Source organism: Saimiri boliviensis, chromosome 19 (genome assembly GCF_048565385.1).
Source record: "Saimiri boliviensis isolate mSaiBol1 chromosome 19, mSaiBol1.pri, whole genome shotgun sequence".
Lineage (NCBI taxonomy): Eukaryota > Metazoa > Chordata > Mammalia > Primates > Cebidae > Saimiri > Saimiri boliviensis.
The window spans coordinates 40,671,347-40,697,166 of NC_133467.1; the positions used below are offsets into that span (position 1 = coordinate 40,671,347).

The window sequence follows — 25,820 nt, forward strand, 5'->3', positions numbered from 1 at the left end:
TCATTTGAGGCCCCTATTTCTGTCACTGTGGTTTGGGTTTTTCATGGGATTAGTCACTAACATCACCCACATTACTTTTATTGAGCGCCTACAGTAATGCAAAGCAAAATACGAAGTAAAGGGCATCCAAAAATCTAAGAAGCTCCACGCCTTTAAGAAGTCTATAACCAGGCCGGGCGCGGTGGCTTAAGCCTGTAATCCCAGCACTTTGGGAGGCCGAGGCGGGTGGATCACGAGGTCGAGAGATCGAGACCATCCTGGTCAACATGGTGAAACCCCGTCTCTACTAAGACAAAAAAAAAATACAAAAAATTAGCTGGGCGTGGTGGTGCGTGCCTGTAATCCCAGCTACTCAGGAGGCTGAGGCAGGAGAATTGCCTGAACCCGGGAGGCGGAGGTTGCGGTGAGCCGAGATCGCGCCATTGCACTCCAGCCTGGGTAACAAGAGTGACACTCTGTCTCAAAAAAAAAAAAAAAGAAGTCTATAACCTAGTTGAGGAGTTGGGGTAGCAGAGGGATGGTCTAGTACTAAAGTTATTATCCTGGCTCCGCAAAACACATCTCATACCAATTCAGATACAGTTCCTTTACGAAGTAGAATGCCACATGTCAGCATAGGCTAAGAGCCAAGAACAGAATCAAGTGGAGTGGGGCTGGGAAGAATTTGGAGCTGTGTCTTCACATGTTGGGACTCCCCTAGGTGGGCAGGGAAATGATATCACTGCTGTCAGCTCTTTGATTTTCCATATTACAGGTTGAGATAATAAGGTCAGGAAGTGAAAAGAATCTGTCGGCCAGGAGTGGTGGCTCATGCTGGTAATCCCAGTGCTTTGGGAGGCTGAGACGGTTGGATCACTTAAGGTCAGGAGTTCGAGACCAGCCTGGCCAACATGGTAAAACCGCACCTCGACTAAAAATACAAAAGTTAGCCAGGCATGGTGGCATGTGCCTGTAGTCCCAGCTACCTGGGAGGCTGAGGTATGAGAAATGCTTGAACCCGGGAGACAGAGGTTGCAGTTAGCCAAGACTGTACCACCGCACTCCAGCCTGGGTGACAGAGTGAGACTCTGCCTTAAAAAAGAATCTATTCCCTGTCTCCCAGCCGGGTACAGTGGCTCACTTTGGGAGGCTGAGGCAGAAGGATTCCTTCAGTTCAGGAGTTCCAAGACCAGCCTGGGCAACATGGTGAAACCCTGTCTCTATTCTCAATATAAATAATTTCTCTAGCCAGGTGCAGTGGCTCACGCCTGTAATCCCAGCACTTTGGGAGGCCGAGGCGGGCAGATCACGAGGTCAAGAGTTCAAGACCATCCTGACTAACACTGTAAAACCCCGTCTCTACTAAAAATACAAAAATTAGCTAGGTGTAGTAGTGAATACCTGTAATCCCAGCTACTCGAGGCTGAGACAGGAGAATCACTTGAACCCAGGAGGTAGAGGTTGCAGTGATCTGAGATCAGGCCACTGCACTCCAGCTGGGCTACAGAGCGAGATTCCATCTAAAAAAAAAAAAATCGTCTAAAACTTTTAGACAAAAGTTTAAGATTTTTTCTTATTAAAAAAAAAAGTAATTCCCACTCCTGTTCCAAATTTGAGGAAAGCATTATTAACCTGGCAACAATAAAGGGTAGAAAAGAAGAAATGGCCGAAATGGGCCAAAAAATATATGTTCTCTTTGGATGTAGAGATGAGGCCTGCAGGGGGCAGTACCAAGGCGGAGAAATAGACGAAGATCGCTCAGTCCTCTCCTTGGTCTGGGGCTCCCCACAGTTCCCCACCATCACTCCTCCCATTCCTTTCAACTTTATTTTTAGCTGCCAGTGGGAGGGGGCAGGATGGGAGGGAAAGTAAAAACAGAAAAAGAGAGGGGCCAACAGGCCGGAGAACTTCTCAGACCGGACGCAACGATCACGCATGGAGCTCCCCCGCGTCACTCACCTGTTGTTGCCCCTGATGCTCCTGACAGGTGAGGGAGTTAACTTCTCGGTTTCTGGTGGGAATGGAAGATACATAGATTGTTTGGAATTGGGGCGATTAAAATTCTTTGGAATTTAGGTTAGGAAGCAAACACTGGTCCTGCGTTTCCCGTATGTCTGTCCGTCTGCTTGTGCATGTTTATGCCCTCACGTATGACTGTTTCAATATTGGGACTGGCAGGGGCTAAAGCTGCCTAGAACCTAATGTAAGATTCGTATTTAATAATAATAATACTTTTTTTTTTATTTTTTTTTAAAGAGAGGGTCTGACTTTGTTGCCTGGGCTGGAATGCGGTGGCTCGGTAGTGAGGACTACGAGGTACACGCCACCATGCCCAGTTTTTGTTGTTGTTGTTATTTGAGACAGGGTCTCACTCTGTCACCCAAGCTGGAGTGCAGTGGCATGATTGTAACTCACTCTAGCCTCAACCCCCCAGGCTGAGGTGATCCTCCCACCTTGGCCTCCCGAGTAGCTGGGACTGTAGGCATGTATCACCATGCCTGGCTAATTTTTTTTTTTAGAGATCGAGTTTTGCCATGTTGTCCAGGCTGGTCTTTAACTCCTGGACTCAAGCAATCCACCCACCTCAGCCACCCAAAGTACAGGGATTACAGGCATGAGCCACCGTGCCTGGCCAAGATTTGTATCTAAATATACAAAATTTTCATCCTAAGCCCTGTGGGAGCAAGAAGATGAAAAAGAAATGAGATGTGACCGTCCACGTGGCTAGTCTGATTCCTGTTATCCCCTCCCTAACTTCTCCTTACCCTTGGTGGTCCCTGGGGCCTGAGGCATAACTGACTAACTATGTGGTCAGAACTCTGGGTTCATCTAACCAATAAACTGCAGTTTCATATAGCCCTGCCAGTTTTTTGGATACAAAACTGCTCACATACAAAACACCTTTCTGCAAATGAGCATGGTTTGGGATAAAGCTATAGCCATTGGTCATGGTGTAGGGGGTGGGGGTTAGCGGTAGCCTGAGAGGGGGTTGCTTAGAAGTACAGAGCAAAACATAGTTGGGGAAAGAACCATGGGAAGGACAAGAGGCCTGGAATGTTCCCTTGGCAGTGCCCTGTAATCGTTGTTTCCTAAAATACCAGCTCTGATTTTAAAGGCATTGGGGTCAAAGGAAGATTGGCCAGGAGGGGGCACCTTTAGAGTGGGCTGAAGGCTGAAGAACCCATGGAGGTAGTGGGCAGAGTAGATGAGTTCAAAAGGAAGCAGGTCGTGGGAAACATTGGGGTGATGGGACCCTTGGCAAGGATGGATGGCAAACTGTGTGTGTGGGCAGGCGGGTGGCCCCACCCAGGTAATTGCTACTGAGATTTCCGAGGCTGAAATCAACCAGGGATACCTAGACATTGGAGAAAGACAGTGAGAGTGTGTCAATGACACGGGGAGTCCGGAAGAGAGAAGGAGAGAGCCAGGCATGCACTGCTCCTTAGCTTCCTTTCATTTGGGGAGAATTGGAAGCAATGGTCGTTCTGGCGCTACAGAAAGGCCCTCTCCCTCTTTTGACCTCACAGTTCGTGGAGGAGAGTGTGTGGGAGGAATGATGTGGAAACAAGTAACTTGACCTTTTCAGACATGTCTGTGAATGAAATTTCAGGGGTGGGAATGGAAATACAGCCGTACATCAGCATGGCAGAGGGCCACGCGTTAGGCATCTGGACCCAAACACAGGAAGGGGATCATCTTTGCCTGGCGCTCTGAGTACATGACTCTGAGAGAGGCCAGAAAAGCTGATGAGTGAAAAAGCAGGCAGACGGATTGAGATTAAGACATTCCCTCACGGCTTCTCTCTGGATGTGCCTCTAGTCATTCACTAGCTCATGCTAACCTTATGATCCTCGTCCCACAGGTCTCTGCTCCCCCTTTAACCTGGATGGACGTCACCCACGCCTATTCCCAGGGCCTCCAGAAGCGGAATTTGGCTATAGCGTCTTACAACACGTTGGGGGTGGACAGCGATGGTGAGGAAGAAACCAGAGTGCCATGGGATTGGGACTGCAGGAGTGCTCAAAAGGGGAGGCAGGATAGATGGGACGCAAACTCATCTGGCCTTTTGAAAGTGGCTGGGGCTCTATACTTGCCACCCCCATGCTCTTTCCTTCCCTTTGGCCTATGTCAAAGGTCATGTTTGCCCTATGCTTATATTCACATCCTCCTCCCAGGATGCTGGTGGGCGCCCCCTGGGATGGGCCTTCAGGCGATCGGAGGGGGGACGTTTATCGCTGCCCTGTAGGGGGGGCTCACAATGCCCCATGTGCCAAGGGCCACTTAGGTAAGATGCCTGATCCTTCTCCTCCTAACCCCTGACCTTGATACCCTACAAGCTTCAACCCCCATACCTCAGCTTCTTCACCCCTAAAATTCACATACTCCCTGTCCCCAATCTAATACCAATCCCTGCTTATTCTCCAAAATCACATGAATTCAATTGCCCCATCTATGACCCCAGGATCTCATTTTCTCCTTCCAACCAGGTGACTATCAACTGGGAAATTCATCTCATCCTGCTGTGAATATGCACCTGGGGATGTCTCTGTTAGAGACAGACGGTGATGGGGGATTCATGGTGAGCTAGGGAAAGGGTGGTGGCAGTGTCTCTCTGAAGGTCCCTAGCAGAAAAAAGAGCAGTGTGGTAAGGGAACATGGTCTGTAGCGGCGAGGGGAGGGGAGGTCAAGAAGTTAAAAACCCGGCCAGGCGCGGTGGCTCATGCCTGTAATCCCAGCACTTTGGGAGGCCGAGGCGGGTGGATCTCGAGGTCAAGAGATCGAGACCATCCTGGTCAACATGGTGAAACCCCGTCTCTACTAAAAATACAAAAATTAGCTGGGCATGGTGGCGCACACCTGTAGTCCCAGCTGCTAGGGAGGCCGAGGCAGGAGAATTGCTTGAACCCAGGAGGCGGAGGTTGCGGTGAGCTGAGATCGCGCCATTGCACTCCAGCCTGGGTAACAAGAGCGAAACTCCGTCTCAAAAAAAAAAAAAAAGAGAAGTTAAAAACCCTAGAAAGCAAGGTAGGTAATGTCAGGGAGTGGTCTTCATGCCTCCTTCGACTGGGAGCATGTTCTGAGGATGCCCTCCCAAGCCTGGGAGTAACTATTTCCCCCATCCCCAGGCCTGTGCCCCTCTCTGGTCTCGTGCTTGTGGCAGCTCTGTCTTCAGTTCTGGGATATGTGCCCATGTGGATGCTTCATTCCGGCCCCAGGGAAGCCTGGCACCCACTGCCCAACGTGAGCCAGAGGAAGGGCCTGAGGACTTAGTTCCTGGAAGGGGATACTGGGAGGGAAAAAGATGGGCAAAGGGGTATGATGCCTGGCAGAGGGTCTGCATGGCTAGCCTCATTGCTACCTAATGTGCTTGCAAAAGCTCCATGTTTCCTAACAGATTAGAACTCAGACTCCTGGCCAGGTGTGGTGGCTCACACCTGTAATCCCAGCACTTTCGGGGGCCAAGGTGGGCAGATCACTTGAGGTCAGGAGTTCGAGACCAGCCTGGCCAACATGGTGAAACCCCATCTCTACAAAAAAAAAAAAAAAAAAAATTAGGCGGGCATGGTGGTACATGCCAGATACCCGGGAGGCTGAGGCAGGAGAATCTCGCTTCAACCCAGGAGGTGGAGGTTGCAGTAAGCTGAGATCGCACCACTGCACTCTAGCCTGGGTGACAGAGTAAGTGAGACTCCGTCTCAATAATAATAACAACAATAATAATTCAGACTCCTTATCAGGAGTCTATGATCTGGCCTGGTGCAGTAGCTCGTGCCTATAATCCCAACATTTTGAGAGGCCAAGGCAGGAGTATTGCTTGAGGTCTGGAGTTTGAGACCAGCCTGGTCAACATAGAGAGACCCCCATCTCTACAAAAATAAAAAATAAAAAAATTAGCTGGGCATGGTGGTAAATGCCTGCAGTCCCAGCTACTCGGGAGGAAGGATCATTTGAGCCCAGGGGGTCAAGGCTGCAGTGAGCCATGATTATGGCACTGCACTCTGGTTTGGGCAACAGAGTGAGACTCTGTCTCAAAAACAAACCAAATGTTCTCTACCCAAATGCTTTTCCCTATATTCTCTTCTCCTTAAACATTTTCAGTCTTCATTATCTTCTTAGTTGCTACCGCGTTTCACTCCCCACCATCAGAACCAATCCGCTTTCATTCCCTCACAGTACAGAGTCATGCTGTGTTCCTACCTAGCTTTTAATTCCTTCTTGTTTTTTAGACCATTTTATGGCCGGGCGCGGTGGCTCACGCCTATAATCCCAGCACTTTGGGAGGCCGAGGTGGGTGGATCACGAGGTCAAGAGATCGAGACCATCCTGGTCAACATGGTGAAACCCCGTCTCTACTAAAAATACAAAAATCAGCTGGGCATGGTGGTGTGCACCTATAGTCCCAGCTACTCAGGAGGCTGAGGCAGGAGAATTGCCTGAACCCAGGAGGTGGAGGTTGCGGTGAGCCGAGATCGCGCCATTGCACTCCAGCCTGGGTAACAAGAGCGAGACTCCATCTCAAAAAAAAAAAAAAAAAACATTTAATACGTAAATTATATTTATGTATATAAATGGGTATATGTGTGTGTTTATAGACCTATATATACATAGATACACACACATATATATACATTTATATATATACACTTACAAGTACTAAAAATTACTAAAGTAGTCTTTTGTTAATTTCTACACTTACACAGAGCCTGGCACACTACCTTCTCTGCATGTAAGAAGTGCCTTATAAATGTCTAAAATTGAATGTGTTATCCTGGGACCTCTTTCCCTTGTTGCCCCAGCTCAGTGTCTTCTCCCTCTGTTTCCCATCACATATCCTTCCTTCTAGGCTGCCCAACATACATGGATGTGGTCATCGTCTTGGATGGCTCCAACAGTATCTACCCCTGGTCTGAAGTTCAGACCTTCCTGCGAAGACTGGTAGGGAAACTGTTTATTGACCCGGAACAGATACAGGTAAGAGAAGGCAATATGAGCTGGGTGCAGTTGCTTGTGCCAGCTACTCAAGAGGTAGAGGTGGGAGGATCCCTTGAGGCCAGGCGTTCAAGACTAGCCTGGGAAGTATAGTGAGACCTCATCTCTAAAAATACGAAAAAAAAATTAGCCAGGCATGGTGGCATGTACCTACAGCCCAACTACTTGGGAGGCTGAGGCAAGAGATCACTGGAGCCCATGAGTCTGAGGCTGCAGTAAGCTTTGATCACACAGCTGCACTCCCGCCCGGGTGAAAGAGTGAGACCTCATCTCCTAGAGAAAGAGCAAACGGCAATATGGATGGGCTTGGAAGGGGAGAGACAGAGAGATGAATGTAGGTGGTGTCTTCGGCAGTATCCAGGTGTTCATCTCTCCTCTCTTACGTACTTTCTTCCTCCTCCTCTCCCCGCATCCCATATACAACATTGCATTTGAACGCACTTTATTCCCAGGTGGGACTGGTACAGTATGGGGAGAGCCCTGTCCATGAGTGGTCCCTGGGAGATTTCCGAACCAAGGAAGAAGTGGTGAGAGCGGCGAGGAACCTCAGTCGGCGGGAGGGGCGAGAAACAAAGACTGCCCAAGCAATCATGGTGGCCTGGTGAGGCACTGGGAAGCAGGGCGCGGGAGGCTAAAGCAATGAAGGCTTAGAAGAGTTAAGGCGCGTTTGGAGTGCAGTGTGTATATCCCAAGGTGCCTTGCATGCTTATCTTTTTGTATGTACGTGAATGGGGCCCAGAGGAAGGCGAAGTAGGTTGTCATGTGCACTCCCTCTCGCTGCATTTCTGCAAAGGGTCTATGTCTGTGTCTCCATATTTCACAGACAGAATTCTCTTTCTATCCCTCCACTCCAACAATGATCCTGGCCCTCAGGTTGTCCACTGCTGATGTCCCAGCCCCTGTTCCCAACATGATCCAAAACTCATCTCTAGGGGCTCCGTGGTAAAACCGAAGCAAAACAAAACAACTCATCTCTGGGAGGCGTCCCTGCCCGGAGCATTCTCTTCTGTTCTGTATTTCCTTAATATTTGTCCTCTCAAGTGCAATATTTGTGGAATGAATCTGAGTGTATGAATGTTGTACCTATTTGCACTGATAAGCTACTCTGTATGTTCTATGACATTCAAACATTTGAGCTGTCGCTACATGCCCGTTTCCATCTTAGATACTCAGGAAATGGCCAAGAAGGCAAGATGCCTGACCTCAGTGAACTGCTGATGTTTAATCGTGTGTCTGCCGGGCGCGGTGGCTCAAGCCTGTAATCCCAGCACTTTGGGAGGCCGAGGCGGGTGGATCACGAGGTCAAGAGATCGAGACCATCCTGGTCAACATGGTGAAACCCCGTCTCTACTAAAAATACAAAAAAGTAGCTGGGCATGGTGGCACGTGCCTGTAATCCCAGCTACTCAGGAGGCTGAGGCAGGAGAATTGCCTGAGCCCAGGAGGCGGAGGTTGCGGTGAGCCGAGATCGCGCCATTGCACTCCAGCCTGGGTAACAAGAGCGAAACTCCATCTCAAAAAAAAAATAAAAATAAATAAAATAGTGTGTGTGTGTGTGTGTGTGTGTGTGTGTGTGTGTGTGTTAGCATACATCTGATCACACCTCACTCCTTTCTCTCTCTTCTCAGCACAGAAGGGTTCAGTCAGTCCCATGGGGGCCGACCCGAGGCTGCCAGGCTGCTGGTGGTTGTCACTGATGGAGAGTCCCACGATGGAGAGGAGCTTCCTGCAGCACTAAAGGCCTGTGAGGCTGGAAGAGTGACACGCTATGGGATTGCAGTGAGAATTGACCCTGGATCTGGAAGGGCTGGAGGTGGAGGAGGGCAGTGTCTTGTGAACTGTCCAAGGACTGGGAACTTGAAGAAAACAAGGGCATTAACTACTTCCCAGACTTCAGCCACTTCGTGTCATTGACTGTGTTCTGTACCAACTCGCATGCCTCATTCCTTGATCTCACGACCTTTCAGGTCCTTGGTCACTACCTCCGGCGCCAGCGAGATCCCAGCTCTTTCCTGAGAGAAATTAGAACTATTGCCAGTGATCCAGACGAGCGATTCTTCTTCAATGTCACAGACGAGGCTGCTCTGACTGACATTGTGGATGCGCTAGGAGATCGGATTTTTGGCCTCGAAGGCAAGGATTACTCTGGAGAAATGGATAGGATGGGAGGAGCTTTGGAGTGTAGGTGGGGCTCTGGAGTGAGTTCAGTAGGTCAAAGGGGGAGCTGTCTTCCCCTGATACTGTCTCAATATTTTCTCACCACCAAGGGTCCCATGCAGAAAATGAAAGCTCCTTTGGGCTGGAGATGTCCCAGATTGGTTTCTCCACTCATCGGCTCGAGGTTGGACAGACTGACCCACTCGTGACTTCTCCCGTTCTCTGATTCAGATAACGTCAACAGCAGGGCCCTCCAGATCCCCCCTTTCACCGGCCTCCGTGCTGACCTTCCCATGCCTTTCCTACTGAGCCCAACAGACCCTCAGTGATCTTTTCACTCCCGGAACGTTTTTTCTTCTTGATTCCCCACTGTCTTCTCTGTGACCCCATCTGCTCGTGTCCCACAGGACGGGATTCTCTTTGGGATGGTGGGGGCCTATGACTGGGGGGGCTCTGTGCTATGGCTTGAAGGAGGTCACCGCCTTTTCCCCCCGCGAATGGCCCTGGAGGACGAGTTCCCCCCTGCATTGCAGAACCATGCAGCCTACCTGGGTGAGTAGCAGAGAGTTGCAGAGGACTTGCAGGGTAGGGGAGGGAATACATCCCTAGTGGGGGTTATGAAATACTCCCTCTTAACTCATGCATTTTCTCATTGACTCCTCCTGTGCCTTTAGGGAAACCCCCTACTCTGGATCCCATCTCCTTTCCTTTACCTCTGTCACTTTGCCCACTTCCAGGTTACTCTGTTTCTTCCCTGCTTTTGCCGGGTGGACGCCGCCTCTTTCTCTCGGGGGCTCCTCGATTTAGACATCGAGGAAAAGTCATCGCCTTCCAGCTTAAGAAAGATGGGGCTGTGAGGGTCGCCCAGAGCCTCCAGGGGGAGCAGGTAGGGCATCCAAGGAAGGGTGGGACCTTTGGATTCCCAGGGACTTCCGGGCTGTTGGGGAGGAGTGCGAAGTGGGTAAGAGAGAGGCCTGCAAAGTCTGTGCGGAATTCCGGTTGGCAGAGTCTTGTCAGGGATGGAAGGAGCAGACTGGCAGGCTGGTGAGTGCTTCCCACTGAGTCCGCTTGTCTACAATCACCTTCCCTTTTCTCTGGGGTCGTGATCACCCACCCTTCCCCAGATTGGTTCATACTTTGGCAGTGAGCTCTGCCCGTTGGATACAGATAGGGATGGAACAACTGATGTCTTACTTGTGGCTGCCCCCATGTTCCTGGGACCCCAGAACAAGGAAACAGGACGTGTTTATGTGTATCTGGTGGGCCAGGTAAGACTTGCTGGGACCGCCTCAACCCTGAACTTCCACTGTAGGGATGGAGGGAGAAAAAGAGAAAAGCCACAGACATTTGAGGCTTTGCTGAGAGGTTGGGGCTGCCAGATTAGCATCATCTATCTTCTCTCCCCCACCAGCAGACCTTGCTGACCCTCCAAGGAACACTTCAGTCGGATCCCCCCCAGGATGCTCGGTTTGGCTTTGCCATGGGGGCTCTTCCCGATCTCAACCAAGATGGTTTTGCTGATGTAGCTGTGGGGGCGCCTCTGGAAGATGGACACCAGGGAGCACTGTACCTGTACCATGGGACCCAGAGTGGAGTCAGGCCCCAGCCTGCCCAGGTCAGGAGTACCCAAATAAAGCGGAGGCATGGTTGTAGGAAAGGGAGGGGAGGGATGCTCTTTGCTTGTCCCCTTGGCTTGAGACCCAAACAGATCAAGTGCTCTTATTAGGCAAAAACGTAAGACAGCGGGGTAGGGTACAGGCTGCTAATCAAGAATGAACGCGGGCCAGTTTCTCTTACTCCCATGCCTGATAGGAGGATTATAAAGAGCAAGGCATGGCCGGGCGCGGTGGCTCACGCCTGTAATCCCAGCACTTTGGGAGGCCGAGGCGGGCAAGATCAGCCTGTCCGACATGAAGAAACCCCGCCTCTGCTGAAAATACAAAAAAACTAGCCAGGCGTGGTGGCGCCTGCCTGTAATCCCAGCTACTCTGGAGGCTGAGGCAGGAGAATCACTTGAACCTGGGAGGTGGAGGTTGCGGTGAGCTGAGATCATCCCATTGCACTCCGGCCTGGGCAACAAGAATGAAACTCAGTCTCAAAGAAAGGAATGGAAAGGAGAAAGGAAAGGAAGAGAGAGAGAGAGAGAGCAAGAGAGAGAGAGAGAGCAAGAGCGAGCTTGAGGCAGGAGGCCTGCGAGACCAGGTGTATGAGTCCCTGCCTCAGTCTCCTCTCTCTTCCTCTCAGAGGATTGCTGCTGCCTCCATACCACACGCCCTCAGCTACTTTGGCCGAAGTGTGGATGGCCGGCTAGATCTGGATGGAGACGATCTGGTTGATGTGGCTGTGGGTGCCCAGGGGGCAGCCATCCTGCTCAGGTGAGGGGTCCCAGCTCAGGTAGCAGCGGACAGCATAGCATATATGTTAAAGGCAAGGGCCTTAAAGTCACAGATTGAGATTGGGGTTTGTTCATCAACTTACTCCTTGTCTCCATTCCTACTTTATAAAACGACGGTAATAGTACCTACCTTATAGGTTTATTGCGAGGATTAAATCAGATAATCCAGATAATGGCTTTAACACAGTGCCTAGAACATAAGCACTTATTGAAGTGAATCCAGAGCCATGTGCAGTGGCTCACACCTGTAACTCCAGCACTTTGGGAGGCCGAGGTAGGAGGATCATTTGAGGCCAGGAGTTCAAGACCAGCTTGGCCAACATGGTGAAACCCCATCTCTGCTAAAAATACAAAAAATTAGCTGGGCCTGGTGGTGGGTGCCTGTAATCCCAGCTACTTGAGGGGCCGAGGCAGGAGAATCACTTGAACCTAGGAGGTGGAGGTTGCAGCGAGGTGAGATCGCCCCACTGCACTCCAGCTTGGGCCACAGAGTGAGACTCCATCTCAAAAAAAAAAAAAAAAAAAAAAAAGAATCAGTGACACGAATCTATTATCTTACTTCTGTCCGAGGGTTTGGGGGCGGGTGACGTGTGCTTCCAGCTCCTCCTCCTTTGTTTTGACTATGGGGAAGCAAACACGGGGCTTCCACTTCTCAGAGGGCTCATCTCCTACAGCTAGAATTTCTTTTCCACACTGTTCCCAGCTCCCGACCCATTGTCCACCTGGCCCCATCGCTGGAGGTGACCCCAGAGGCCATCAGTGTGGTTCAGCGTGACTGCAGGCGGCGAGGCCAGGAGGCAGTCTGCGTGACTGCAGCCCTTTGCTTCCAAGTGACCTCCCGTACTCCCGGTCGCTGGGATCGCCGATTCCGTGAGTGACTAAATGCATCGCAGGCAACTCTCAACCCCTTGCCTGCTTCCTCACTGGACCCCCTTCCACCCTCACTCTGGCCTCCTTCATTCAGACGTGAGGTTCACAGCGTCACTGGATGAATGGACAGCGGGGGCACGTGCAGCATTCGATGGCTCTGGCCAGAGGCTGTCCGCTCGGAGGCTCCGGCTCAGTGTGGGGAATGTCACCTGTGAGCAGCTACACTTCCACGTGCTGGTAAGGGGAGCGCAGGAACTGCTTTGCATCAGGGCCTGAGCATGAGGAGAAGGCTGGGTCGGAGGAGGAATTTCAGCTGGATCAGCAAGGAAGCCAAAGCCGGGAAAAGGAGATGATTCGGACTCGAGGCAGGGCTGATCTGGGTTTGAATCTAGCGCTGCCATTTACCACCTGTGAAATCTGGCAAGTCCCACCCTCAGTTTTCTTGTCTGCAAAGGATGCCCCACACTGCATCCTATCACTGGGGTGATAATGACAATAACTATATCATAGGAGTTATACTAAAATTAAACCTGGTAATACAGATAAGATCTTAGGACCGTGCCCAGCACACACAAAAAATGCTTCATGAATGATCACTGCAATTCTCACATTACCCTTGGCTCTGTGGCTCTTTTCCTTCAGGATACATCAGATTACCTCAGGCCAGTGGCCTTGACTGTGACCTTTGCCTTGGACAACACCACAAAGCCAGGGCCTGTGCTGGATGAGGGCTCACCCACCTCCATACAAAAGCTGGTCAGCAGTGCCATGCCCCGCCTCCTGGTCCCAACGCTCCCCTCCTTCAAGAGACAAGGGAGGGAGAGGACATGAGGCCATGGTGGAATCTGACCCGGGCTCCTCTAGTCAACATGTCCTCACTTTTGTCTTTTCACTTCCCCCCATGCTGTTCCTCTCCCCCTTCTTTCCTCTCAGCCCTTAGCCCCTTCCCTTTCTTCCAGGTCCCCTTCTCAAAGGATTGTGGCCCCGACAATGAATGTGTCACAGACCTGGTGCTTCAAATGAATATGGACATCAGGGGCTCCAGGTTGGATGGGCATGCTGGGCACACCCGGGTGACCTGAGACAGACTGGAAGGGACCCGACAGGAGCTGGGGGCAGGGGGTTGTTTCTTATCCACGACCACAAAAGTGAGACTTCCAGCACGCTGCCCCTTCAACTCCTGGTGTCTCCCTCATTCGCCACTCCCAGGAGGGCTCCATTTGTGGTTCGAGGTGGCCGGCGGAAAGTGCTGGCAGCCGCGACTCTGGAGAACAGGAAGGAAAATGCTTACAATACTAGCCTGAGTCTCGTCTTCTCTGGAAACCTCCACCTGGCCAGTCTCACGCCGCAGGTGCTCTTGGAGGGAGGGGGGGAGAAAGGAGGAGAAAGAAGATTGGGGTATTGGCCTCGGCTGCGAGGCGTTTTAGAGCCAGCTCAGCGTTTAGAGGCTGTGGGTAGGACAGCAGTTGCAGCCCCGTCTCCATTCCCCTGCCCTCAGAAGGACAGCGCAGTGAAGGTGGAATGTGCAGCCCCTTCTGCTCACGCCCGGCTCTGCAGTGTGGGGCATCCTGTCTTCCAGACTGGAGCCAAGGTGAGTTGGGGTGTCGCCTCCTAGATTCTAGGAGAGCAGGGGCTGGGATCTGAGGGTCCTGGGACTTCAGGGAAGGAGGCACCCAAAGGTTCCCAACCCTCTGTCGTTGGGCCATGAGGAAGACTCTACCATTATCCCATGTCCCCTGCCCCTAGGTGACCTTTCTGCTAGAGTTTGAGTTTAGCTGCTCCTCTCTTCTGAGCCAGATCTTCATGAAGCTGACTGCCAGCAGGTGAGAATGAAGGGAACTTCCTTCCAGCCCTCTCCTGCTGAGTCTCGAGGCTTAGGGAGGAACAGCACTGATTCCTCCATTAGCAGAGAAGGGGGTCTTCCAGCAGAGGAGGGGTTGAGATGTGAGCCTCTCCTCCCTGACCCTGCAGTGACAGCCTGGAGAGAAATACGACCCTTCAAGACAACACAGCTCAGACCTCGGCCTACGTCCAATATGAGCCTCAGCTCCTGTTCTCTAGGTATGCCCGGCTTCCAGCTGGGACCAGTTCTGACCTCAGACTCACACCCTCATGCTTCTTCCCTCCCCTTCCACGTGTCTCAGTGTCTCCAGAAACCCAGGCCCTTGTGGCTGCTCAGTCTTTTTGCCCTCAATCCAGGCCATGCTGAACCTTCCCTTTTAAGCAGCTTGCTTTGCTAGGTGGAGGGTCTGGCCGGGCCTCGGGCACCAGGGCTGGGATGAGGAGATGTGGGGATGTAACCACAAAGCTTGCGTTGTCTGTGTCACGTTCTGCTTCTGTCTTCTCCATGTCCCTCCATCTCTTTATCCATGTGCCGGCCCCGCCTCCTCTGAATCCGTGTCTGTGCGCTGCTCACATGCCCCTGTGTCTGGGTCATGGCCGTGACCATGCACTTCCTGACCTGGTGTTCACACAGTGAGTCTACCCTGCACCGCTATGAGGTTTACCCATATGGGACCCTCCCGGTGGGTCCTGGCCCAGAATTCAAAACCACTCTCAGGGTGAGAAGCTGGAGGGGTTCTTGGCATGAGGGGTCAGTGGGGGAACAATGGCTTGTGGGAGCAGGATGGGAAGAGTCTCCCTTGGGTTTTAATGGTGTCTAGGGTGAAGGGGAACAGATGAGGAAGGACCTTCCGTCTCCCACTTCCTCCCGTTCCCAACCTTCCTCTCAGGTTCAGAATCTAGGCTGCTATGTGCTCGGTGGCCTCATCGTCTCAGCCCTCCTTCCAGCTGTGGCCCATGGGGGCAATTACTTTCTATCCCTGTCTCAAGTCATCACTAACAATGTGAGTCTGGTTGGAGTGCGTGGAATCCTGCCACCTTGAGTTGGTGGACTCGCTGAAGCTGGACACCACGCCAGCTCCCTATCTGTTGGGCCACTGCTCTTGGGGCTCCGCTCTCTGTGGGGGGCCTTTCTTTTTAACGTATGTGGCTGATTTGGGAGGGAGAAAAAGAGAGTGTGGATGTGTTCCTGCTCAGCCTTGAGTGGCTAGCCGCCCCCCATCAGGAGGCTCTTCCTCTAGGCAAGCTGCGTAGTGCAAAACCTGACTGAGCCTCCAGGCCCCGCTGTGCATCCAGAGGAGCTTCAACTCACAAACAGACTGGTAGGGGTCACAAGGGGGTGTCCAAAGTGGGAATGCAAGTGGAGTCGGGTGCCTTGGGGCAAGGGGGTGGGAACTGGAGTGGGGACGAAGGGCTCTTTCCACCCCAGGGTCCTGATCTGCAGTGGGAATGAAAATGGAGTCAGGTGCCTTGGGACAAGGTTGTGTGAACTGGAGGTGGGGGAAGGGGATCTTTCCACCCCAGAGTCCTGATCTGTCTCTTTCTTCTGTTAGAATGGGAGCAATACTCAGTGTCAGGTGGTGAGGTGCCACCTTGGGCAGCTGGCAAAGGGGACTGAGGTCTCTGTTGGACTGTTGAGGCTGGTTCACAATGAATTCTTCCGAAGAGTAAGCCTTTTCCTTTTCAACTACTCCCCACTTCCGCTCTTATCTGGAATTTTAGCATAGGTTTTGGAGATGGACAGATCCATGCTCAAGTTTCACATTTGCCTCTTACTAGCTATTTGACCCTGAGCAAGTTATTTCATCTCTCTAAGCCTCTTTTCCCTAATCTCTAAAATGGGAAGTAATATTGACTTCATGTGGTTGTTATAAAGAATAAATGCATAATGAGCTGGACATACGGTGACTGCTCCAGGGAAGCTAGTTGTTTGCCTTGTTATTTACTCCACTTACCATTCCTTAGTGCTGTATCGACATTTACAGGATATCTAAATTTAATCAGTTAATAATCAATCCAGTGGGCCGGGCATGGTGGCTCACACCTGTAATCCAAGCACTCTGGAGGCCAAGGCGGGCGAATCACCCGAGGTCGGGAGTTCAAGATCAGCCTGAGCAACATGGTGAAACCCCGTCTTTATTAAAAAAAAAAATATCACGGCCGGGCGCGGTGGCTCAAGCCTGTAATCCCAGCACTTTGGGAGGCCGAGGCCGCTGGATCACGAGGTCAAGAGATCGAGACCATCCTGGTCAACATGGTGAAACCCCGTCTCTACTAAAAAATACAAAAAATTGGCTGGGCATGGTGGCGCGTGCCTGTCATCCCAGCTACTCAGGAGGCTGAGGCAGGAGAATTGCCTGAACCCAGGAGGCGGAGGTTGCGGTGAGCCGAGATCGCGCCATTGCACTCCAGCCTGGGTAACGAGAGCGAAACTCCGTCTCAAAAAAAAAAAAAAAAAAAAAAAAGCCGGGCGCGGTGGCTCAAGCCTGTAATCCCAGCACTTTGGGAGGCTGAGGCCGCTGGATCACGAGGTCAAGAGATCGAGACCATCCTGGTCAACATGGTGAAACCCCGTCTCTACTAAAGATACAAAAAATTAGCTGGGCATGGTGGCACGAGCCTGTAATCCCAGCTACTCAGGAGGCTGAGGCAGGAGAATTGCCTGAGCCCAGGAGGCGGAGGTTGCAGTGAGCCGAGATCGCGCCATTGCACTCCAGCCTGGGTAACAAGAGTGAAACTCTGTCTCAAAAAAAAAAAACAAAACAAAAAAAAACATCATCATCATCAGTCAAGTGCCTATTATGTCAAAGTTCCTGTATTAGGTTGACAGAGGAGAATATCCCCAACATTCAGCCCCATGCCTAACTCATTGTAGGTGCTTAATATATTTTTGCTAAATGAACGAATAATTGACAGAACATGCAGGGTTTGTATTGGGAAGTGGTGGGAAGTGAGATTGCGTAGGTGAGAGGCATCTAGATGATGAAAGGCCTCTGAAGCCCGGGAGAGACTGAGCTCAATGTGACAGGCAGTGAGGAGTCAGTGTGAGTTCCTGAGCAGGGAAATGGCATCTTACTTATGATGGCTGCTTGGCACGAGGGTTGATGTTGTGCTTTCTTTCCCATATCTACCTCAAATAACACAAGACCCCCGGGATGTCGTCATGTGTTTTAGGGAAGTCAAGTCTGGTAAACCACCCTTCTCCAAGTCTGTTTGTCCTTCTTTGGTATCTTTTTTTCATTAAACTAGTCACGCTTTCAACAAAGATTTATTAAGAAACCACTGCACACTTGGCACTGTGCTATCTCCTAGGGACAGAGGGCACAAAGGTTAGTAAGGCACAGCCTGCCTTTAGCCTGGAGGATCTTAGGGTTCAGGGGTGAAAGACAAGTCAACACCAGGACTGGTGGGGGTTAGGAGAAGTGATTTCCCTAAATCCAGAGGGGATGACATCTGAACTTCAATCTAAGGGAAGGGTCGAGACCAGCCGAAGGAAAGGAATAGAATGCATTTCAGGTAAAGTAAGCAGCAGAGGTGTTGACTGTCCTCAGAAAACAAACAACAGCGGCAGATGTAACCGGGGGTTTTCCGTCTCTTCCCATTGGTCTCCAACCTTTTCTCCTGGTCATGAGAGCCCTGGGAATTGTGCCTTCTGGCCTCAGCTTTGCTCTTGGGATTCCAAAGAAGGACATCACCTGATGATGGCTCGCTTTAAATGTCTTCCCATCCGCTTATTCCACAGGCCAAGTTCAAGTCCCTGACGGTGGTCAGCACCTTCCAGCTGGGAACTGAGCAGGGCAGTGTTCTACAGCTAACGGAAGCTTCCCGCTGGAGTGAGGTGGGGCTAGAGACCAAGTTTGAGAGCTGTGAAAATAAGGATGATGGGTATGGGGGAGGGGCACCCGTGGGCTTTTCTAGAAGGAAGATATCTCCATCAGATAGCAGTTGTTGAGTAAGAAGTGAGAAATTAGAGGCCGGGCGCGGTGGCTCAAGCCTGTAATCCCAGCACTTTGGGAGGCCACACGAGGTCAAGAGATTGAGACCATCCTGGTCAACATAGTGAAACCCCGTCTCTACTAAAAACACACAAAAAAATTAGCTGGGCATGGCGGCGCGTGCCTGTAAGCCCAGCTACTCAGGAGGCTGAGGCAGGAGAATTGCCTGAACCCAGGAGGCGGAGGTTGCAGTGAGCCGAGATCGCGCCATTGCACTCCAGCCTGAGTAATAAGAGCAAAACTTCATCTCAAAAAAAAAAAAAAAAAAAAAAAAGAAGTGAGAAATTAGGATCCTAGTGTTCCACTGCCTCCATGCCTGCCTGTTTCTTTCCTTTAAGTAGAAGGAGGTCATTTATTCTATTTGGGGGCTGGCTTTGCTATAATGTGGGGTGAGACAGGCTGGGTTACAGGGTGCATGTAGAAAACAACTCTTCTCGCCGGGCGCGGTGGCTCAAGCCTGTAATCCCAGCACTTTGGGAGGCCGAGGCGGGTGGATCACGAGGTCAAGAGATCGAGACCATCCTGGTCAACATGGTGAAACTCCGTCTCTACTAAAAATACAAAAAATTAGCTGGGCGTGGTGGCACGTGCCTGTAGTCCCAGCTACTCAGGAGGCTGAGGCAGGAGAATTGCCTGAACCCAGGAGGCGGAGGTTGCGGTGAGCCGAGATCGCGCCATTGCACTCCAGCCTGGGTAACAAGAGCGAAACTCCGTCTCAAAAAAAAAAAAAAAAGAAAGAAAGAAAACAACTCTTCTCCCCTTACAGAGCCTCCTGGAGGTGGTTCAGACCCAGCCTCTCCTCATCTCCCTGTGGATCCTCATAGGCAGCATCCTGGGAGGGTTGCTCCTGCTTGCCCTCCTCGTCTTCTGCCTGTGGAAGGTAAGCACTGCTTTAGTGGGGAGTGGGGAACATGGTGCCCATATGCTGAGAGATCCTTGATTACAGCAGAGAGAACAGAATTTGTGCTGGGCCGCTCAGCAGACTGTGGATGTCATGCCCAGATCTCCTTCACTGGACCCCACAAATGTTGGTTAAATTAAACTAAGCCAAATAAAATAAATTTGAGTTCCATTTTTGGAAGCGGAACAAAAGTGAAGACCTCAGATAAGTCTGAGAGCTACTGGCAAGGTTCCCAGTCTAGGCATTTGGTGACGACACTTATCTTTTCCTCTACAGCTTGGCTTCTTTGCCCGTAAGAAAATCCCCGAGGAAGAAAAAAGAGATGCGAAGTCAGAGCAATGAATGTAGAATCAGGCTCTAGAAAGTCCTCCCTGGCAGCTTCTTCAAGAGACTTGCATAAAAGCAGAGGTTTGGGGGCTCAGATGGGACAGGAAGCCGCCTCTGGACTATCTCCCTAGACCAGCAGCCCGAGTTGACTTTTGAGTCCTAGGGATGCTGCTGGCTGGTGATGAAGGCTTACCTCAGACAGGAAGAGCTGGCACCAAAACCAGCCGTGCTCCCGCCCTCTGCGTCCCTCCCCCTAATGATCCTGGCTCCATAGCCAACACTGGAGCCTTTGTTTGGGGTCCTTTTATCTCCATCTCCAGGAATCTATGATTTTCCTGCCTGGGTCCCTGACTCCTTTCGGATTCCCGCATCTTCCCTCACAGTTTGGAGAGGTTGAGGCTTATCTTCCTCGATTCTGCCACCCTCTCACCTCCCTGCCTGCTCCCCGCTCCACAGGAGGGAGCTGACTGTTGGCTTGAAAGGAGTCAAGTCAACATCTGCAGCTTTCCTGGGGACTCTGGTGACTCATAGAGCCGGATGGGGAGAGTCAACAGGAAAAAAGGCGGGAGGAGGAAAAGCCGCAAGAGACATTCTGTACAATTCCAAGGAACAGAGAAGCCTTTAGACGGGCAACTGCCATCCCCCCTGAAACCTGAGAGCTGCGGTGCCCTCGCCCGCCCTCAGGTGCTGGGGAAACAGAGCTGGCCCAGGCTCGCTGGGCATGGGCTTTCTGACTCCCAGCCTCTTCTGGGAGCAAAGCCAGAGCCTGGTGCCTGATTTTCTGAAGCCAGGAGCCCTCAGGTGGCTGGAGCTGGAATAGCAGAGAGGACCAGGTACCTAGGCAGTTTCTTTTCTCTATTTCTCTCAAGTCTTAGTCGTGAGCCCTCCTTGGGGCCTGCTTGGAAAGCAGAAAGACTGGTAGGCAGGTGTTGAACAATTAGAACACGTGGACACAGGGAGGGGTTAGGGGAGGGACAGCGGGTGGGGCGGGGAGGGATAATGTGGGGAGAAATACCACGTGACGGGGGGATGGAGGCAGCAAACCACCTTGTCAGGTATGCACCTATGCAACAATCGTGCATGATCTGCACGTGTACCCCAGAACCTAAAGCACAATTAAAAAAAAAAAAAAAAAAAGCAGAAGAGAGAGTACTGCTGCTTTACGGTGGGAAATGCTTTCGCTTTACCAGCAGTCGAGAAGCAGCAGCCCCATGGGATCTAAACATGTGGGGTCTGCATTAAGAAGCCTGCGTGGGTGGGATGGGGCTCTGGGGAGGAAGCCCTGACTTGCTCAGCACTGGTCATATAGCACATATCACTCCTAGGAAAATGTTTCTGGGGCAACCCCAGAACTCCGATCATATTTTGCAGGGTTTCTCTGGTGGAATCAGTTTTCCAGCCCTTGCTTGATATTTACTGGAAATCCCCAAGTTAATTTCTATCTCTGACCCCTCCCCAACCCACTCCACATTTGGGTCATGGCCAGTAAAGGCAGCTGGATTCTCATAGACAACTGGGTAATTTATTTCTTTGTCATCAAGACTTGAGATATCGAAGTCCGTCATTGGTCTCAAGAGCGCAGCTCTTAGAGCCCTTTGAAGGATCGACCCTCACGTGGAGCTGCGAAAAGAGAAGACTTGACTGGGTGGTTGGCTAGCAGCCACAGAGCCTGTCTCCCCAGGCTGTTCTGAGGCCTGACCGCAGTGTTTATCCTGGTTGTCCTGTCCTTCTGCAGAGGCCCGCCCTCATGGGCATTGTCTCTGTCTCCCAGCAGGGTGGACAGCACATCAGACGGTCGGAACAAATAAAATTCAGTGTCAAATGACTGTTGGCTCTATTTGTGTTCCCTGGGATATAGACTGCTCAGTAATGGTGAGAGGTCGATACTTGTTTTGCCTGGAGCTTTACAGAGTCCCTGGAAGACAAAGTTATGAAGTATTTTAAATGTTTTTGGGCCTCTCCCTCGGGAGATGTGTTCTAGCCTCTTGCAATTATCAGCTACTTAAGTGACCAGAGAGTGTCAAGGTCTGGGAAGCACAGAGGTCTAGACTGAAATCCGCCTGCCATTTATTAGCTATATGGCCCTCAGCAAGTCATAACTTCCTTGGGGCTCAGATAATAATAAAAGGCTGTGTATTACAGTGGTTAACAACGAAGGCAGATTTGGGTTTAAATCTAGGGTATACAACTGAAAAAGTCCATTTGACCTAGGACAGACTTCACTTTTCTAAGTCTTGGCTTTCTCATCTTTAAATCTATTAGGGTCATGAAGACAAAGTGAGATGATCCAAGAAAAGTGAGCATTTAGTAAATGCGCAGTAAATGGTAACTATTATTATAAAACTATTATGTCTTAGAAGAGTCTACCTGACAAGGATATGACATGCCTTGTAGGATTAAGGGAGCAAGTACATTGGAGCACCAGGAGTTCCTTTTCTCTGACCCATCTCCCAGACCCTGAAGATGTGTTTCTTCCATGTGCTACTGTCTCATCCACTAGGTATTGCCCTATGCCTCATCCCCCGACCCCTGTCCACTTTCTTTTTGAGATGGAGTCTCACTCTTGCCCAGGCTGGATTATGGTGGCGCGATCTCAGCTAACTGCACCCTCCGCCTCCAGGGTTCAAGTGATTCTCCTGCCTCAGCCTCCTGAGTAGCTGGGACTACAGGTGTGCACCACCATGTCCAGCTAATTTTTGGATTTTTAGCAGAGACAGGGTTTCACCATGTTGACCAGGCTGATCTTGAACAGGAGCTGCCTGCCTTGGGCTCCCAAAGTTCTGGGATTACAGGTGTGAGCAACTGCCTCTGGCCTGCCTCATCCCTTTTGAAATAAGCTCTTTGAAGTCTGGGCATGGTGGCTCAAGCCTGTAATCCCAGCACTTTGGGAGGCCGAGGCGGGTGGATCACGAGGTCAAGAGATCACGAGGTCAAAAAAAAAAAAAAGAAAAAGAAAACTCAACCAATTGAAATAAGCTCTTTGAGCCCTCTAAGGTGGTAATTAGCGGAAGAATTTAAGGTTCTAATGGTAGAGTTCATATCTATTTGACTTCTTTAGGCAGGTATCTTCTAGGCTCCTCTTGAGACACCCAGAGTTTTTCTAGTATCCTGAGGAAACACGTGCACTTAAGCAATGGCCTTCTAGAGACCAAGTCTCTGCTTCTGCGGCCTAACCTTGAGAACTGTGCCTCTGTGACCTGTTTGGCACAAACACCATTCTGTGTTAACCTGCTAAGTTGTTTCGTGACAGGAAAGGGTCCCTTGTGACCCTCAGTGCACTTCGTACAGGCTCTAACTTGATCAGCCTTTACAGAGTACACTGTTTCTAGTGCTGGGACTGTGACTATATTATGGTGGCAGACTTCCTTCTCCTCTTTAACCTCAGTCAGCGCCCACATGGAGGTGGGCTTCCCTGAGGACTGGTTCATCTAATTCTTACACATATATACATATATATATTTAAAAAATTTTTTTGGGGGGGTCTCACTGTGTTGCCTAGGATGGTCTCCAACTCCTGGCCTTAAGCGATCCTCCCGTCTCGACCTCTCAACATGCTGGGATTATAGGTGTGAGCCACTGTGCCCGCCCTCATGTGATTTTTTTATCCATATGCTTAAGAGAGTACTTTTGGTCGGGCGCGGTGGCTCACGCCTGTAATCCCAGCACTTTGGGAGGCTGAGGCGGGTGGATCACGAGGTCAAGAGATCGAGACCATCCTGGTCAACATGGTGAAACCCCATGTCTACTAAAAATACAAAAATTAGCAGGGCATGGTGGCGCGTGCCTGTAATCCCAGCTACTCAGGAGGCTGAGGCAGGAGAATTGCCTGAACCCAGGAGGCAGAGGTTGCGGTGAGCCGAGATCGCGCCATTGCACTCCAGCCTGGGTAAGGAGAGCAAAACTCCGTCTCAAAAAAAAAAAAAAAAAAAAAAAAACTAAAAAACTGTTCTGTGCAGGAAACACGTGAGGGGAGAAGAAAAGACAGACACAATCCCTTAATCCCTTTAAGGGTAAACAAGCTTTATCCCACATAAATGGCAATACAGATGTAATCAGCAAGTTAGTATAAGTAAATTATATCATAAGCAAAAAATATAATAAACAGATTGATATAATAAGCAAATTGCAATGGGAAGAGGAGAAGGGAAGATATTTACACTCACACTATGGAGGATTCACCACCAGATTGGAAAGCGACAGCTGGGACTCCAGCGTCAGCCACTCATCCCTGCACAGATAAGCAGTCTCATGAAGCTTCTGGGAAGTCTAGGACCTAAGTCTTTTTGTAATGAGTTGATTGGCATGACGCCCAGTCATGAGGGCCCTTCTCAACTGGGCTCAAGGAACACAAAAAGGTCAACTTGTTGCAATTGTCTATTGTTTTTCAATAACTAATGTATAGGAATAGATCGAAATAGAGATTTCTCTCCAAAACAGCGCTGGATGAACGCCTCAAGGGGCTCACACAACCTGTTCTGGGACTTCATTGTTTGTGTACACATTCAACTGAGTTCAGATTTAATATTTAACTTTTCCTCCACAGGGGTCAAACGTGACAGGAGGCATTCTTGGGAGGATTAATCACCAGCTCCAAAGGGAATTATAAATTAGAGCAGTTTGAGGCCTGGTGTTCTGGGAGTTGAGGTGAGGAGAATCACTTGAGGCCAGGAGTTCAAGACCATCCTGGTCAACATGGTGACACCCCGTCTCTACCAAATATACAAAAATTAGCTGGGCATGGTGATGTGCACCTGTAGACCCAGCTACTCAGGAGGCTGAAGTGGGAGGATACCTTGAGCCTGAGAAGTCAAGGCTACTGCAGTGAGCCATGATCATGCTATCACACTCCAGCCTGGGTGACAGTGAGACCCTGTCTCAAAACAAAAAAACAAGTTTGGCACAGTGGCTCACGCCTGTAATCCCAGCACTTTCGGGAGACCAAGGTGGGTGGATCACTTAAGGTCAGGAGTTTAAGACCAGTCTGGCCAACAGGGCGAAACCCCATCTCTACTAAAAATACAAAAATTAGCTGGGCATGATGGCTCACATCTGTAATCCCAGCTACTCAGAGGAGGCTGAGGGAGAATTGCTTGAACTGGGAAAGCAGAGGCTGCAGTGAGCCGAGATCGCGCCACTGCACTTAAGTCTAGGTGACGGAGTAAGACTCTGTCTCAGAAAATAAAAATAAAAGCACAAAAGAAACAGCTTGAGGGGCTTTCTGTGTGAAAGTAATGAGAGATGGGACTGAAAAAGAGCGTGTGACTCCTGAAGAGCCTTGTAAATCACTAAGAGCTTTGGGCTTTACCCTGTAGGTTTTCATATGCATTTTAGTGGGCTCTCTCCAGCAGGGAGAGGAGAAAAGAGAGACAGGAAAACCGGTTGGCTGCGACTGACTGTTCAAGAATTACCAAGAGCCTGAAGTTCAAGGGCAGTGGAAAGGCTGAAGACAGTTTTCCGTTTGGTTATTTTTTGTTTCTATACGGAGGCGGTGGGGGAGGTTTAAAATAAAAATGCTCTCCTTGCCCTCTGCTTTTTTTTTTTTTTTTGAGACGGAGTTTCGCTCTTGTTACCCAGAGTGCAATGGCGGGATCTCGGCTCACCGCAACCTCCGCCTCCTGGGTTCAGGCAATTCTCCTGCCTCAGCCTCCTGAGTAGCTGGGATTACAGGCACGTGCCACCATGCCCAGCTAACTTTTTTTGTATTTTTAGTAGAGACGGGGTTTCACCATGTTGACAAGGATGGTCTCGATCTCTTGACCTCGTGATCCACCCGCCTCAGCCTCCCAAAGTGCTGGGATTACAGGCTTGAGCCACCGCGCCCGGCCTTGCTCTCTGCTTTTTTCGAAATCAGAAGTGCTGTAATCCCAGCACTTTGGGAGGCCGAGGCGGGCGGATCACGAGGTCGAGAGATCGAGACCATCTGGTCAACATGGTGAAACCCCGTCTCTACTAAAAATACAAAACATTAGCTGGGCATGGTGGCGTGTGCCTGTAATCCCAGCTACTCAGGAGGCTGAGGCAGGAGAATTGTCTGAACCCAGGAGGCGGAGGTTGTGGTGAGCCGAGATCGCGCCATTGCACTCCAGCCTGGGTAACAAGAGCCAAACTCCTTCTCAAAAAAAAAAAAGAAAAAAAGAAAAAAAAAATTCGCCTGGCGTGGTGGCGCATGCCTGTAGTCCCAGCTACTCGGGAGGCTGGGATGAGAGGGTCCTCTGAGCCCACGGGTTGGAGGTTACGTGAGCTGTGATAGCGCCACGCACTCCAGCCTGGCCGACAGAGCGACGAGATTCTGTCTCAGAAAAAAAGAAAGAAAAAATAAAATTGAGCCTGATCCTCTTTCCTGAGGTTTTGTCCCCCAGGTGAC

At 50.6% G+C, this 25,820-nt stretch overlaps 1 protein-coding gene across 4 annotated transcripts; it reads left to right on the forward strand.

Annotated features, from left to right (window-relative positions):
- The first annotated feature begins 68 nt into the window (after positions 1 to 68).
- ITGA10 (integrin subunit alpha 10) lies at positions 69 to 20,414 on the forward strand. 4 transcript variants are annotated; one of them, XM_003944379.4, is made up of 30 exons: positions 69 to 1,966; positions 3,842 to 3,953; positions 4,155 to 4,264; positions 4,467 to 4,558; positions 5,106 to 5,220; positions 6,824 to 6,951; positions 7,422 to 7,570; positions 8,598 to 8,748; positions 8,937 to 9,102; positions 9,237 to 9,310; positions 9,534 to 9,678; positions 9,864 to 10,012; positions 10,251 to 10,394; positions 10,538 to 10,741; positions 11,371 to 11,501; positions 12,225 to 12,391; positions 12,486 to 12,628; positions 13,034 to 13,147; positions 13,351 to 13,436; positions 13,601 to 13,742; positions 13,890 to 13,982; positions 14,138 to 14,214; positions 14,363 to 14,452; positions 14,868 to 14,952; positions 15,124 to 15,237; positions 15,475 to 15,555; positions 15,787 to 15,900; positions 17,976 to 18,071; positions 18,995 to 19,108; positions 19,406 to 20,414. In XM_003944379.4, exons 1-30 carry the CDS (start codon positions 1,915 to 1,917, stop codon positions 19,469 to 19,471), a joined length of 3,504 nt encoding a protein of 1,167 aa, XP_003944428.3. In that variant the 5' UTR covers positions 69 to 1,914; the 3' UTR covers positions 19,472 to 20,414. The 4 variants fall into 4 exon arrangements, with proteins under 4 accessions (XP_003944428.3, XP_074246289.1, XP_074246287.1 ...); XM_074390188.1 differs by having other exon boundaries at positions 13,893 to 13,982; XM_074390186.1 differs by having other exon boundaries at positions 13,601 to 13,982.
- Positions 20,415 to 25,820: the final 5,406 nt, after the last annotated feature.